The 15,647-nt window shown below is 36.8% G+C and overlaps 4 protein-coding genes across 4 annotated transcripts; 2 read left to right on the top strand and 2 right to left on the bottom strand.

Annotated features, from left to right (window-relative positions):
* The first annotated feature begins 279 nt into the window (after positions 1 to 279).
* On the top strand, positions 280 to 4,081 carry LOC125226041 (interleukin-1 receptor-associated kinase 4). The gene is made up of 4 exons (XM_048129873.1): positions 280 to 650; positions 790 to 956; positions 1,051 to 2,006; positions 2,278 to 4,081. The coding sequence occupies exons 1-4, from the start codon at positions 487 to 489 to the stop codon at positions 2,659 to 2,661; spliced, it is 1,671 nt and encodes a 556-aa protein (XP_047985830.1). The 5' UTR covers positions 280 to 486; the 3' UTR covers positions 2,662 to 4,081.
* Positions 4,082 to 4,195: 114 nt separating this feature from the next.
* On the bottom strand, positions 4,196 to 8,126 carry LOC125226058 (spermidine synthase). The gene is made up of 5 exons (XM_048129896.1): positions 7,989 to 8,126; positions 7,569 to 7,790; positions 7,300 to 7,425; positions 5,684 to 5,982; positions 4,196 to 5,501 (listed from the first exon to the last, which is right to left on the bottom strand). The coding sequence occupies exons 2-5, from the start codon at positions 7,770 to 7,772 to the stop codon at positions 5,267 to 5,269; spliced, it is 864 nt and encodes a 287-aa protein (XP_047985853.1). The 5' UTR covers positions 7,773 to 7,790; positions 7,989 to 8,126; the 3' UTR covers positions 4,196 to 5,266.
* A 122-nt stretch (positions 8,127 to 8,248) lies between these two features.
* Positions 8,249 to 11,132, top strand: LOC125226067 (ubiquitin-like-conjugating enzyme ATG10). The gene is made up of 2 exons (XM_048129908.1): positions 8,249 to 8,877; positions 10,650 to 11,132. Exons 1-2 carry the CDS (start codon positions 8,579 to 8,581, stop codon positions 10,849 to 10,851), a joined length of 501 nt encoding a protein of 166 aa, XP_047985865.1. The 5' UTR covers positions 8,249 to 8,578; the 3' UTR covers positions 10,852 to 11,132.
* Positions 11,133 to 11,278: 146 nt separating this feature from the next.
* On the bottom strand, positions 11,279 to 14,912 carry LOC125226051 (PGA biosynthesis protein CapA-like). The gene is made up of 2 exons (XM_048129884.1): positions 13,365 to 14,912; positions 11,279 to 12,107 (listed from the first exon to the last, which is right to left on the bottom strand). The coding sequence occupies exons 1-2, from the start codon at positions 14,250 to 14,252 to the stop codon at positions 11,931 to 11,933; spliced, it is 1,065 nt and encodes a 354-aa protein (XP_047985841.1). The 5' UTR covers positions 14,253 to 14,912; the 3' UTR covers positions 11,279 to 11,930.
* Between the last annotated feature and the right edge of the window lie 735 nt (positions 14,913 to 15,647).

The raw sequence follows: 15,647 nt of genomic DNA, 5'->3' as shown, positions 1-15,647 counted from the left end.
TCATAAACGTTCACTAAAGTTATCAAGCCGATAAAGTTCGTTTGTCCCTTTCTATCACACCAATACGGCGGAAAGGGACAAAAGAACTTTATCGGCTTGATAACTTTAGTGAACGTTTATGAATAAGGGGGTAAGAACTAAGAATATAACTCTATGGCCTTGAAATGGCCTTTCGTAAATCGCATGCGCTTGCATGTATGACGTATGTAGAGCCCTTCTGTTGCCGTACGTCAATGTCAAATTCGCCAAAATGTCAAAATCAAAATTGACAAATATGGGTTGATTTGATGTAATTGATGTTGATTTCGTTGACCGGGTTGTGCTGATGCTGAAGTTTGTACGTTTACTTTTACTGGATTTACGCTGGGTTTTACCCTTTTTATATCCAAACATTAATAATAACTACTGTGTAGTGTGTGAATTAAAACTATTCAAAAAGTGGAGTTCGCTAAGTTTTCAAAATAAAATAGTGTTTTCTTAAGGATCATGTCGGCCAATACAGAAATTCGCAATTTAAAAGAGGGCACCCTCGACACGATAGTGAAAATTTTGCATATTGTAGAAGACGATTGGAAGAAATTCATGGCGTTCATACCCATGGACCCCCAGAAGGAAAACTCGGATCGTAAATACAATGGTGAGCACATAAGGTGAGTTACAACCTGAATTTAATTCGAATATAGGTAATATTGGGATTGGTAAACAAATTGTGTTAAGTATAAATGTTGTGTGTTGTTGAATATTATTATGTAATTTATGTATTTTCCCCATTTTTCACTTTTTCTGCAGATTGATTGAGGAGCATTCCAAGGTTGTCAATGAAAAATGTGCAAAGATTTTGTTTGACGAATGGGGAACCTCAGGTCAAATAAGACCCACACTGAAGACTGTTCAGCACATTGCATTAAAAGCAGAGATGATGCGACTTGCAGATGAAATAGCTGACATTCTGGGAGGTAAATATAAAAATAAAATACTTGAACATCATTTATTTTGTTTTATATGTGTAATTCAATGATATTTTCAATAAAAATGGTTGAACTTTTACAGAACCACATCCCCCACGGCCTACACAAGGACCAGGAGCTCCTGTAACTGACAACATTACACTTTTACTGAATGAGACCAGCTCGGAAATAAGGGATACAACTGCTCAAATGAAGTCTGAAAATAATGAAACTAATAATGACATACAAGGACAGAGTACTGAACAAGTATATAACATGCCTAATTTTAAACTTATAGCTAAGTCTGTTGATACTGATGAGTCCTATAAACAAGAATCCAGCAATCAACAGATTAGTGAACAATCAAATGAACAAGTACCTTATCTTCAGCAACTTAATATCCAGCCTTCAGGTCAAGTAGATTATGAGTCTGAATATCAGCAATTTCAGACTTCTGTGCCCAATATTCCTATATTTCTAGGTACAACTGAAGGGCTGACAATGAGTAGTAAAATTGATTCATCAATCCTCCAAGACCCAGATTTGATTCACTTTGATTATGAGGAATTGCAAACTGCTACAAATAATTTTTCTGATATTTGTAAAGTAGGATCTGGTGGGTTTGGGGTTGTGTTCAAAGCTCCCCACCCAGGACACGGCCTGCTTGCAGTCAAGAAAACTCATAACCAGCCTAACCAAGCAGAAGTGATGAGAACATTTAATTCTGAAGTAAGATATCTATCGCAGTTTCGTCACATGAATATAGTTCCAATATTGGGATTTTCTAAAAATGGCCCAGTGCCTTGTATTGTTTGTGAATTTATTGAAGGTGGTTCTTTGACTGAGAAAATATCTGCTAAAGTATTAAATGAGAGGCAAAGAATAGCTATCATGCAGGGAACAGCAGAGGGGCTCCGCTACCTGCACAGCAACCACACAGGCCATCCCACCACGCCATCTGCAACAGACCCCAGTGCACAGAATGTCTCCAGACTTCATTTTGTCCATGGTGACGTCAAAAGTGCAAACATCTTGCTTACAAAAGACTTTGTCCCCAAGGTTTGTGTTGCAAATTATTTCTGTTTATATTATTGATGAAGACTCTTTAATATTTTTCTAATGATGATGATTATATCCTGTTGTCCCTCATCAGAGGCATAGGACTCTTAGGAAGGATTTTCTCTGTTCCCGGTCCGACGCGTATTTTCATGATTTCTGTAATTTGTCATAAACAACTTTAAAGGTTTTATTTTATGACCATGTGCCTCGACGCTTTTTTCATTCCTTGTATTACTCAATTTCAGTTAGAACCAAAAGTTTTTTGTTACAGCTGTGTGACTTCGGCCTAACAAAACCGTACGAGGAAACATTCATCATGCCTACAACATTTGGAACTCAAGTATACATGGCACCGGAAGCAATGCAAGGCACCGTCACTCCCAAATCAGACATATTCAGCTACGGAATCGTCCTACTAGAACTCTTAACTGGCCTCAAACCTTTTGTAGTAACAGACAACACGAAAGTAGATATCAAGACTTACATTTATGAAGGATTGAGTAGTGCAAAAAGTATTTCTGATTTTTTGGACCAGTCTACTCAATGGACCAAGGCAGGAGATATTTTCGTGTTGGTTAAGAAATGTCTGGAGTACAACAGGCATGACCGGCCGACAAGTGAAGCTATATGTAATATACTGAACACCTTAAAATGATAACTGTGAGCAATGAGACCTGAATGAGGAGTATATATTTTATTAGTTATGTCTTGGTAGGTGCAGGAGCTGACTAAAGTTTAACAGACCTCTATTTATACGGTATTTCAATATTTATAATATGTATACAAGTGTTTTAATATTTATAGGTATAATAACACATTTAATTTGTTTAAGGGTGAAATAAGAGCTTACAAGGAATTTCAGATTATTTTATAATAAAGTGGACCTAGTTGAAAATAAATTAGGATTTATTATAGTTAAATATTGGTTTTAATACGTAAGTATTTTTTAATACTCAGCTTGGCAAAAAATTTGAACAGTGGAGAAAACTAGTTACCAATCCCAGTATGCGTAGCCGAATGGCACAAACGCTTACGAAACAAAACGCTTGTAGATATCTATCTCTATCGCTCTTGCGTATCGGCGCGACAGAGCCAGACTACCTTTCGCGGCGTTTCGTTTTCGTTTCGCGTCGTAGAAATGCCATTCGGCTACGGGGCTTGATATCACTTATACTTTAGGGTTATGCCTACTGTGTTCTGTGGCCATGCCTCATCGGGACACCACGGCGGCGCATCCATTCAGCAATCACTATCAAAACGTACACAGTTCTATTGAAACAGGTAACAGTGTTGCCATCTTTTGGGTCACATTGTGAGCATAAACATGACATTTGCACTTCAAGCCAATAAACTGGCTCCTGTGCTGCCCCCTACAGTTTATGCACGCTCTCTAGCGTTACCGACAGCCGACAGGGTTGGTACTGTTGGTAGTTAAGAAGGCATTGGTAGCCTAACGATAAATCTTAATGTAACGGTTTCAAAATACATCATCAAAAATAAATAGTGTCTATATACTTCCTACCTATGAATTCTATGATTTTCCGACAATAATTTGCCAGTACGGATATTGAGACTAAAAATAGAATTAAATGAAATAGAAAAATAAATACTTACGCATAAAACTCTGATGCCTCAGTTCCAAAATGTCCACAATCACTCACTAAACACGCAAGCATAGCACAAGAATAATAATTATACAACCATAACATTAAATAAACTGACACCAAATATTATTTCTAGTCCCATGACACTGACTGACATTAACAAATTATTCTTTATTCATGGTTATAAACAAATAGGTTTAATAGGTGTGTCATTTAGGTATCTTAGACTCGTCTTGGACAAAGACAATGGGTGGGGGGCAATTATAAGTTATAACTGATCCATTTTTCCATTATTACACTATTAAGTTGAGTTCCACATGTAGGTATCCACTGAACACGCGTGCCATATACATATAACCAGTGGACACTCAATTTAAAATGGATCAGTTGCATTTGTCCCCCAGTCCAAATTACCCCGCTGTGCCTTACTGGATTCTCTTTGGAGAAACAAAACCATTGCAGATCACTGATCACTATCTGAGATCAGATAAGGTAACATAAGCAATTAAGCAGCCTGGGGGACAAAAAAACCTCAAGCACAGGGGGTTGACCTTCAGGCACATTACTGGCAAAAAAAATACATAATAAAAAACATAATTTATTGTCATCGATATAACTTTTACATGCTTATAAATGTACAAAATGTATGTATAAAAATATCATATATAAAATATATTACACATATTCTGAGCAAATCTTTCATAATTGTGTAAATGCATCTTAAACAACCTTATTATGTAGGTACCTATTATACTTATTCTTGTACGTTATGTTTAGGTAATAAACACATGGAATGTCAACAATGGGATAAGTATCAAAGCATACAAATAGGTATATGTGTCCTTATGATTCAGTCTTGCCTTATATTATAACCAAAGTTTTATTAAAACATTTCGATAACTTCAATTTTATTTAAAGATAAGGTGCAATTTGGAATAGTTATATAAAAATATTTTTTTAGATATAAAATTTATAAAAAACGTGGAATGTGTTAACAAATAAATAAAAATTAACAATTAGCCAACAATGAAAATACTTAAAAACGACAACAGAACGAGATGCTTTACCATAATGCATTTATTATAACCCGATAGATATAACAACTAGGGTATTTCACATTTGATTTTGTTCTAATAAAACTGTTCTAGCGCAACTTAACGTACCTATATTACTAAATTTATTAAGGTTTACCAGGATGGGTAAGACCGGATTTTTTTCGGCGAGTTCGAAGAACGCAAAAAAATGGTTCTTTAAATAGATACTTATTTCTAATTGGGAACATAATTTTTAATGCATATTTGCATGAAAAATTATGTTCCCAATTAGAAATATCTATATATGATTATATTGTCGGTTAATAAAAATAATTTAATTTGGAATAATGTACACTTAAGAATTAGTTCCAGATCCTAAAACGAATAACCTTCTCGAACTACAAGCTAATTTCAACTCTAAGGCAAGAAATTGCACTCGTTGAAAGTTTCCGGTCTTTTTATGAAAAACTATATCACACTAGTAGTGTGACACTAGCGATTACTACAAATGTGAGACGAGACGTTCATACTATCTTATCCACCATCCGATCTTACCTAAGTCTACCTTATACATAAACCACTTATGCTTAAATGTGACGTGTATAGGTTCCGAGTTAAGTACCTACGCGAGCTGATATTTCACAAAAGTCGGCAGTACGAATGCAGCCTTGTGCACTTCCGAGTTGTAGTACCTCAGTTTCATGGCGGCTTCCTCGTCTTTAGTAAACGTAATAGTGGGGACGTCGAACCGCGCGTTGGGGGTGAGAGAGCCAATCACAAAACCGATCTGGCCGGACGGGTAGGTCGGGACTGACGCGTATGCGTAGGCCGCTGATGGGAATTGCTTTCTGCAATGGCTGTAAAAAAAGTCTTTGTTAAAACGTAACTTTCGCAAACATAACTGCAATTTTATGCTGCCTAATCTAAAGGTTTTCGAATTTTTGTGTGATCTTAGCACACATCTATGTACAAAAACGGAATCCTTATGTCGGCTGTGATCTTATTACAAAGCTTATAGAATTAAGTAAACTATTAATACCTTAATGTACTCCTGACGAGTTGCAAGTCATTCCAAATTGTGCCCGCCTGCGAGCACACAATACCGCCCTCCCTTAGTGCGCTCTTCATCAAGCTAAAGTAGTTCTCTTGGAACAGGCTGACAGCCGGGCCGACGGGGTCGCTGCTGTCCGTGATGATCACGTCGAACTCTGCACTATGCTGCTTCATGAACTCGAACCCGTCGCCGACGTGCAGCGTCAGCTTTGGACTGTCGAAGCCTACAGCCATGAAGGGGAGGTGTTTTTTTGATACTTCAATCACTTTTGCGTCTATTTCCACCTGGAAATTAGAGTTTATAATTACATATGTTTACTTGTTAATGTATCAGCAATAATTCAATTGCACGCAGCACCGGTGTGCAAGCAGGAGATCGCTATAAGTATACGAGTATCTAATATGAGTATAGGTCCTGCAGTGACGCTCAAAAGAGAAGTACAAATTCACATGAGTATATATCATATCATATAACAGCAGAGCATGAGGTTTACGAACAACAATCTGTATCAACAATCGTCGGTAGATTCGACTCATACAGAAACATAGCGGAAAAGACGTCGTCACGCCAGAAAACGTCAGCAGAAGCGAGCAAGTCACACTCTTTGTGCTGACGCTTGTATCGGCATTTGCTGCTTGCAAGTAGATATTTGTAATTTTGTACATATGTATTGAGGAGCGCCATACAAAAGGGAAGGGACCTTATGCTTCAAATATAATAACATTAATAACTAATAATAAGTACCTACAGATAAAACATAAGGAACCTTTAGGCATAAAACAACACATGTAACATCCTGTCACCGGGTCAGCATGCGGTACTGATAACAATGATAACTAACTGACCTTCCCAATTCCAAGTTCAGATAACAACACAGTTAACTATCAGTCTAAGCAAACTAATACTCTATGCTTGTTACTAACAAAGTTAGTATAGTCATTACCCTTATCTGAATTTACATTTTAATTAGTGCTTAAATAATTTTCGATACAGCCATTTTTAATTAAGTTAATGTGATTACTACTTAATGGGTTATAACATGACTTATTTGTCAAATTTTATTTAGGAGGAAAATGAATGAACATCCAAACAATGTTTTTTTTATATTTAAATACTAATGAATCTTCTTCTCGGCATATTTGCGTTCACTGCTGAACATATGCCTCTTTCATGGATTTCCATTCCGTTTTATATGTGGCGGTTCTGTGCCAGGTCGAGGATATACTAATGAATAATATATAACTTTAAATATATTATATATATTATATAATATATTATATATATGTAATTTATATAAGTGTATATACTAATTATATTTTTGTGTGTACATTATTTTGTGCTTCATTTCATACAAATTGGTAATTACTTGCCTATGGGGAAATTTAGCATTATATTGTAATAGTTGAATTTGGCTAGCTCTAGTACCAATTTGAAACCATACCAATTATATATACAGATGACAATACAATAAGCTGGTAGGACAGTCAGCAGAGGACCTACCTCATAGCCCAAACTCTGTAAATTGTGGCTGAGAAAATGTCCACAATTTTCAAAATTCGATTCACTCTTAGATTCTTTTCATACTATATTATAAAACTTACCTGAACAATTTGCTTTACTTTGGGATGCTTGGCCACTTCTCTGGCTACTCCACCATCACCTCCGCCCACAATTAGCACCTTTTCAGGATTTTTATGGCAGCAGAGTGGCAGGAAAGATATCATTTCCTTTAAATAAACAATAAGTAATTGTAAAATGTCATTCATAAACAAACTTGTATGATGGTGAATGCATATATGCATTGGTGGCAGTAAATGTGTTAATTAAATGAATTAGCTAACAAAATTACAAAAAAAACAGGGAAACTTACTTGATAAGAGAATTCATCTTTTTCAGTACACTGTATAATCCCATCCAGTACCAAAACTTTGCCTAAACTTGTAGTATCAAAAACTTGAACATGTTGGTATTCAGACTTCTCATCACAAAGCACCTCCTTCACTTCGAACGAAAACGTGCCTCCAGGCCATAATTCGCATGCCTCAGTAAACCAGTTCTTTTTAAGAGAGTCCATTCTGAGAAATTATTTTTTCTGGAAATAATAATTATTGCATGAAAACTTAAGTCTCCAAAACGAAGATTTTGAAAAATACTAATATTCTTATTAGACTTTAGCAGTTGAGGAAAATATATTATTTATTTAAAGGTTAAAAGATGTTTCGAGATATTTCAGACGAGACTGTACGAAGACGATAATTCATTACGGTTGAAATAAAATACGAAGACTTACTTTTTGATACACCAACACAGTCGGAGCACAAAAATGAATTAACAAATATATCTGCGACAGATTGCGTTGAAACCCCAGCTACCAGTTTAATCAGACTACGATCAACTATGTAACTTATATCGGGTCGTGCGCATCCACTATAGTTTAGCTTGACATTGACAGTGACACTGACAACTTGACAGACACATGTCTGCCATATGTCAGCTGATCGCATTAATCCAATGCACAAAATTATTTGAGATACAGATTCAACCACTTTAACGAAAATAACACTAACGCATGTATACCGCTATTACACTGTACAATTAAACAAAAGGAACTTTAAAGCATTCAATGAAAACTGCAAAGCCTTGGTAAACTACTGGTAGGTACCAGAACATGGTCAGTTCAAAATTATTAAAATAGGGTAGACATATTTTAATCACTGAACATCTCAAACATCTCCGACTTGTTAGTTGTTACCAATGTTGTTACTGTCATTTAAATTAAATGTCAATGTTTTCTTACAATTTAGCAGCTTTTGTTTTGATCAACGAATAACTCTTATTCTTTATAAAGATAACTAACATATTTACACAGCACAGTTCAGTATGAGTGCAATATCTTACCAGGACTTTATCAATGCTGCTGAAGAGTTTTTAAAAATATCGCAAAAGATAAACGACGGATGGCAACTGTCGCAAATACAAGAAGATAAAAAAAAGACATATCTCAAGAAAGAGAGCTTTAAAACATGTGAAGGAACAGCTGAAGATTCTGCTCTTGTAAAAACTGAATATGTAATATTTTACAACCACAGTTATTGTGTACCTTCATTCAGTTTCAATGTGTGGAACTCAACTGGATGCCTATTGCCTTTGGAGAAAATAAGACATATGTCTTTTATCAGGTAAATCAATAATTTGATATGTTGAATGTTCTAAGGCACCCCATAGGTGCATAGGGCCTCCACAAGATCCTTCCACGCCTTTCTATCTTGAGCCACCGCCTTGGCCTCGTTCCAGCTCAGTCCATATTCCCTCAGCTTGTTTTCAATGCTCCAGGTGTGTACGGGGCGTTTGCGGGCTCGTCGAATTTGATATGGAATGGTCTTTAGAACCATGGGCCCCAAAGTGTTAAATAGTCAAAACAAATTGCACAATATTTTTCTTTATAATACTTTTATTTATTGTTCAAATAACACTTGCCATTTCACAAATTAATAATAATTACTTTAGGAACAAAACAGAATACTATTGAAATTACAAAACCCAATCAAACATCAACATAAAATGGTATCTTAATAGTATTTTATACAATCATGATATAATACAAAGCTTTTCAGTCGAGTACCATGTTTAGGCCGCGAAGCTTGCTGGGTGGCCTAATATTACGGTACGAGAGTGAAAAGCTTAATTATATCACTATTGAGTCATCATTTTCATCATCAATGGACGAAAAATATCATCATTCAAGTTAAAATTAATGTTAATAGCGTCGTTCACCATTGTATCAACATCGAATTACTTAGCAACCAATTGTTTATAATAACCATCTCTGATTGGTCGATAATGCGATAGATTAAAAAAAATGTGTTTCAGATGCAGAAAAATTTGCCAGGTATCGCAAATTAGTATAGAAATTGTATGAAGTTCTATTTTTGAAATTGACAACGTTTCAAAATTTTCAATGTCCCTAAATCGAAAACCATTTCGAGATATACGCTTGTAGATCACATAAATCATTTTTTTATTTTTTTTTTCCGCATTTTTAGTATAAAAAATCTTAAAAATAGTTTAAAGGAGAAGTGACGTCAAATAGCTGATTTAGAGCTGCCACTATATCAAAAAAATCTTCCAGTTGGGATGTCACTTGAGTTTGACAGTGAAACTTATCACAGTTCGTAGCAAAGATATTAAAAAAATCATGGCTTAGTCTATGATTCGAAGTCATTCACTAGTGGGTGACAGTGACACTTGACAGTCAGACATACCGCACTGTTTAAGCTGACTGTTAAATCTTTTTTTTTAGGAATGATTTTGTCGTTTTCTTAGGTGTATGAAACAACACATGTGACGTCACGAAGCTGTGTCTTGACGTTTGTAACTTACGCTCTTTCTGCTCGAAGCAGTAATAAAAAGGGAATTTCTCATTAAAATAGCAGTTTTTGGAAAAATAAAAAAATATGTGTATCTTTTAGTATTGAGTTCTTTCAAACCAAACAATAAAAAGTAGTACTCAAAAATATGAAATGTTGTCAATTATTACAGTTAACTAAAGTCAACTATAATGAGATATTATAGTTGAGTCGGAACTGCCATAGAGTATCCAACACTGAAAAGCTAGCACTTATAGTTTAGTCTGTGGTGTCCTAATTGACAGATTGATGTTGACGAGTAGAAAAAATATCTTTTCCAGTGGGCACAGCCCACGAGTTCAATAAACTTTATCACATTGGTCGTCCCTATTGCACTTACAAATAGTGCAAAAAGGACGGCCTGACGTTTTATCATTTATCGCGTAACCATGCTTGCTTGCTTGCCTGCACTCTTAGATATTTTTTTTACATTTTATTGTGGTTTTTTGTATACATATGTCTATTCAAGCTATTCTGTCCACAACTCCTGTCTAATTTTCCCTCTACATTTTAGGTTCTCTCATGATTTTCCATATTGGTTTCAGGATCAGTGAAAAAGACTTCTACTCCGTTATTACTCAACAGGAGCACCCATTATTTTTTCGCCCATATTTCATGATGCACCCTTGCCACACAGAGGAACTGCTCTTGGGTTTAAAAAACAAATCAAAGAACATTATTGTGACATTTCTAGGATTAATAACTCCATTGATAAAATTAGATTTACCATTAGAATATGGCTTGTGAAATTTGTTTTAACATGCATTTTGTACTAGATCATACCTATGGTAAGTTTTTGTATGTAATTTTGAACATAGCACCGTGTCCTAATGTGTCGTTTGAAGCTGCTAGAACATTACTATGTAATCAATCAGGGCACTTTGGTTTGGAAGGACCTGTAAATAAATGACAGATATTGATAATATTAAAATCTGACTGATTTGACGACCGGTCTGGCGCAGTCGGTAGTGACCCTGCCTGCTACGCCACGGTCCCGGGTTCGAATCCTGGCAAGGTCATTTATTTGTGTGATGAGCACAGATATAATTTGTACCTGAGTCATGGATGTTTTCTATGTATATAAGTATTTATATATTATATATATCGTTGTATGAGTACCCACAACACAAGCCTTCTTGAGCTTACCGTGGGCCTCAGTCAATCTATGTAAGAATGTCCTACAATATTTATTTATTATTTTATTTATTTAATCTGTGTTGAAATAGTACATTACGACACAAGTGCGGAAAAGAGGCAATTCAAAATAAAATATATCAACAGAAGTTGCAAATTACCTCTTCTTTTGTGCATCGACGAAGTTTTACAGTAGGTATGTACGTATTATCAGGGGCGGCTCACTCCGCGATTCTATCGCCGCGCTACAAGTACATGTCAGCGGCCGCGAGTTCGCGGCCCATTCATTGGCGACGACCTTCGCGCGGCGCAATAAAATTCAATGTTGGCTGCTCGCGTGCGGTCCGTTTGTTAATGTAGGTAAGAATTTAGAATGGCGACATTTTGTGAACATCAAAGGAGTGAGCCTTCTGTACTTGTATTATTATATATTCTGTGGTATTATGTCCCTATAAAGTTTCGACATAGGTACATAAACCACTTTGAGCACTAGTGCGGTACAGCAGCACCATATGTACCTACTATAAAAAATGCTGCCAAAAACCAGGGAGGAAACAGTTGAGATATTTTGTATGGAGAAATGACCCCTCCTGTTGCATCTACAGAAAAAGTCCTCTTTATGTTTCAGACGAAAAGGTATGCCAAATACAGGTAATCCCTGCATAAATTTTAATGTCTTGCTTGTAAGATATTTATTGACTCACGGCTGCCAATGGCGAAAGAATTTCATTCCACACTTTGTCACGCAGATGCGGCAGCTGGTTCCTTTCCAGCTCGGTCAGCCAATAGCCGTCCGGGTTATTGAGCACATTCTCAAATTTTACTATGCGGCAATCATATCTGTCGCCGCCCAGGTGAGCGTTCACTATATGATTCCGGAAATCTCAAATTGTCTTAGTTCCATAATGCCTTAATTCCCAAATTGACTTATTTTCATTGCAATAAAATGTCATAATACCATGTACACATTACACCTAATATCCAAATTGTATAGTTGGTAAAATAAACAATTACTACAAATACCGAACTATTATTTAGACTGAAAGTCAAAATATATTAGTTTCATAATCACCAAAATTCAATTTGGTGAACGTTCCAAATGGCACTGTCTCATAATACCTAAAATAAAGAAAATAAATTTTGTGGTAATAGACTAAGAGCCCAGACTATTCTCAAGGATGAAACTTTGGGATAATGTAGAGTTCGTATCGACGTTAAATGTCTGCATATTTTCTAGTTCGGCCCGACGGCCATTTTTTTGCTATCAAGTGCTGAAAGTGAAAAAAACCGGCCAAGAGCGTGTCGGGCCACGCTCAGTGTAGGGTTCCGTAGTTTATGTTTTTTTTTTCAAAAACTATAAAACCTATCAAGTTCAAAATAATTTTCCTTGAAAGTTTTTATAAAGTTCTAGTTTCCAGATTTTTTTCATATTTTTAAAACTTATGGTTCAAAAGTTAGAGGGGGGGGACGCATTTTTTTTTGCTTCCGAATCGATTATTTCCGAAATTATTAACATTATCAAAAAATGATCTTTGTAAACACCTATTGATTTTTAAATACCTATCCAACGATGTATCAAACGTTAGGGTTGAAAGTAAAAAAAATATTACCCCCCAATTTACATATAGGGGAGGTACCCTAATAAAAAAAATCCACTTTTTATTTGTGCACTTTGTCGGCGTGATTGATATACATCCGTGTACCAAATTTCAGCTTTCTAGTGCTAACGGTTACTGAGATTAACCGCGGACGGACAAACGGACAGACAGAGCGAAACTATAAGGGTTCCTTGTTTACTACGGAACCCTAAAAAGGATGCTCGAAACGAGTGGCGATAAATTAAGTTAATTTGAGTTTTAGACATTTTGGGAAATGGTATAATTGAAAATTCATCAAAACATGATCAAGTCAAGTTTTAGACATTTTGGGAAATGGTAAGAAAGAACATTTATCAAAACGCGATAGAGTCTTAATGAATTATAGTCATATTAAAAATACGGTAATATGAGAAGTAGGCTTAAGTCATTTCGAACTTTAGACATTATGAGAATAATCTGTTTTGACATTCTGGTATTCTAGGTACACGTTATTATGATATTTGGCTGGAACGAACCGGAATCCACTATATAGATCGGCAAAGCTTTGACATTTGTCACAGCTGCTTTTGCGCCAAAGTAACTTACAATGTCAAACTTCACAAGATAGGAAAGTTTCGAATTTCTGCTCTCCGGATGGTAACTTACGAAATCGCCAAACGCGTAAATGACCAACGCGGGTGGCATGTTAGGTCGCTCAATAATTTCAGCTGGTTGGCTGACATGTGGATGATTGCCGAGTATCGTATCAACGCCGCATTCAATAACTTTGTGGGCGGCTTTGACGATATTGACATGCGGGTACATTTCAAACTCCCATCCCCAGTGGCAATAAGCAACAATATGGTCCGCTCCTTTTGCCTTAGCTATAGCCACCTGATCCTCTATCAGTGAATAGTCTGGACATGGACATACGTCGTTAAAACGAACCACATTTACCACGTATGGCGCATTGGCAGGCACTTTATACCCGTTCAAATCGAAGGTGAAGGCAAGCAATGCAACTTTAAGTCCGTTTTTCTCGATAACTACGATATCCTCCTGCTCCACTTTACTGGCAGCTGTTCCAGAATGGTAGGCTCCAGATTTTTTAAGGACACTCAATGTTTTGAGTACACCATCCTCTCCTAAATCCATAGCGTGGTTGGTAGCGGTGCTAAAGAAATTAATCTTAGCGTCATTGCGAAATTTATCAAACATGGCTTTATGGGTATTCATTTTGAAAGGCATCCCTTTGACCGGTATGCGACCGAATGGTGCATCGTCATCAATCGTTGATTCTAAATTGGCACTGACAATATCAGCACTACTGTAGAAATCGGTAATATCGTCGAATAACCGTGTTGTGTTCTTTGGTGTAAGTACATCTACAGCCAGCAAATCTCCGCCGCAGGACAAGGAAAGTGACCTTTTCCACATTTCATGCGGAATAGGGGAACCACTATTGATGGCGCCTCCTTCGCCTTCATATTTATTTTTTGAGCGGCAAAATATGATTGCAGTTCAGACCCTTTTTCAGGAACTTCAAGCTGGTTGAACCAGTAGCGATAAATCCACTTAGTCATCTCGAATATATTGCCTGCGATATTGTAAACGCCTGTTTCTGGCTGCGGATAATGAAATTCTTCGTAAAAGATATAGCTCAACAGCAACACAACAAACCGTTGTTTTATTCTCAAGTCCGCGAGGATTAGCTTGTCAATTGCCTCAATTTCATGTCCATTTGAATTCGGCTCCGGAATGGTGGCACTGAACGAATGTGTTGTAAAGATGGAGTCCAGCATTTTAAGAATTTCCTGCGGGCCAACTTCACAAATCCAGCCATAAATAATCCTCACATTTCTGATCTCCTCTACAGATAGGCATTCTGGGAGGGGAAGTTCCCCGGTCGCAACCAGCTGAAGATTTTTTGCCACCTCATCAAATTGAATGTCTACCAACATTTTTTTTATGTTGTGGATATCAAGAATTTGAGTTACTAGATTGTCCATAATTCAATTTTCCTTTTTAATCTTGCCAGATGTAATTAATGACGATGCCGAAGTCAACCTATAAATACCAACACGACATGAAATTCGCAAATAAATACCTTAAATAGTTTCACTACTATGCAGGCGTGGCGCGCTTACGTCGGTGATACCAGCGGCTAGCGCTCGATCCCGATCGGGCGATTCTGGTTAAGTTCGGCTCGCATTGGTATGATGTAGCAATTGAGGTTGGCCCACAGAGATCCTCCTATAGAGTACGAATATTGTAAATTTTGTGCGCGGTACAAATCACCAGTGCTTGGGGCGCGAGGAGCGGGAGGGGAACGTGTTTAGCGGGCAGTCGCGCCAGATGAAAAGGGACAGAAGTATGACTGTCCATCTACTGTCGCGTAAGTAGCCAGTGTAAGTTGACCTATGCCGGCTCTGAATAAATTATAAATATGACTTATTTGTGGAATGTAATGCCGTCTGTTTTTAAATTTGAGCTTGTTGTTACCTTTCCACACCATTTCACAATACAGGTGGATATCTTTAAGGCATCAAAATACCCTTTTTCAATTTTTTTATTGCGAAAACACACGCTGCTTTCGGGTCGGTTACTTGGTCGCTACTGATCGGGCACGGCGAGCGCCCGCGCTTATATCATGGCAAATACAAGTAAGGCTGGTGACCGCGAGTCGTCTTGTAATGGATGTCTATAGGGGTTGGTCTGTGGGTTGGCCATACTTGACAAGATTATGTACTTGAATTTAAACCAACTATAAACAATATAAACCAACCAACTAAATTTTGTCTTGAAAATGCTCGAAACAAGTGATATTTCTCC

Source organism: Leguminivora glycinivorella, chromosome 1 (assembly GCF_023078275.1).
Source record: "Leguminivora glycinivorella isolate SPB_JAAS2020 chromosome 1, LegGlyc_1.1, whole genome shotgun sequence".
In the NCBI taxonomy this organism is placed as follows: Eukaryota; Metazoa; Arthropoda; class Insecta; order Lepidoptera; family Tortricidae; genus Leguminivora; species Leguminivora glycinivorella.
The sequence above is the reverse complement of the archived record's forward strand: the minus strand, read 5'-3'. Positions and strand labels throughout refer to the sequence as shown.

Coding starts and splice junctions, on each gene's coding strand:
- LOC125226041 (XM_048129873.1), top strand. CDS start 487: ATGTCGGCCAATACAGAAATTCGCAATTTAAAAGAGGGCACCCTCGAC. Junction 651..789: donor TACAATGGTGAGCACATAAG/GTGAGTTACAAC, acceptor CTTTTTCTGCAG/ATTGATTGAGGAGCATTCCA. Junction 2,007..2,277: donor CAAAAGACTTTGTCCCCAAG/GTTTGTGTTGCA, acceptor TTTTTGTTACAG/CTGTGTGACTTCGGCCTAAC.
- LOC125226058 (XM_048129896.1), bottom strand. CDS start 7,772: ATGGACTCTCTTAAAAAGAACTGGTTTACTGAGGCATGCGAATTATGG. Junction 7,426..7,568: donor AAGATGAATTCTCTTATCAA/GTAAGTTTCCCT, acceptor GTTTATTTAAAG/GAAATGATATCTTTCCTGCC. Junction 5,983..7,299: donor AAGTAAAGCAAATTGTTCAG/GTAAGTTTTATA, acceptor TCTAATTTCCAG/GTGGAAATAGACGCAAAAGT.
- LOC125226067 (XM_048129908.1), top strand. CDS start 8,579: ATGAGTGCAATATCTTACCAGGACTTTATCAATGCTGCTGAAGAGTTT. Junction 8,878..10,649: donor AGACATATGTCTTTTATCAG/GTAAATCAATAA, acceptor TATTGGTTTCAG/GATCAGTGAAAAAGACTTCT.
- LOC125226051 (XM_048129884.1), bottom strand. CDS start 14,252: ATGTGGAAAAGGTCACTTTCCTTGTCCTGCGGCGGAGATTTGCTGGCT. Junction 12,108..13,364: donor TCAAAGCTTTGCCGATCTAT/ATAGTGGATTCC, acceptor TTCCGGAATCAT/ATAGTGAACGCTCACCTGGG.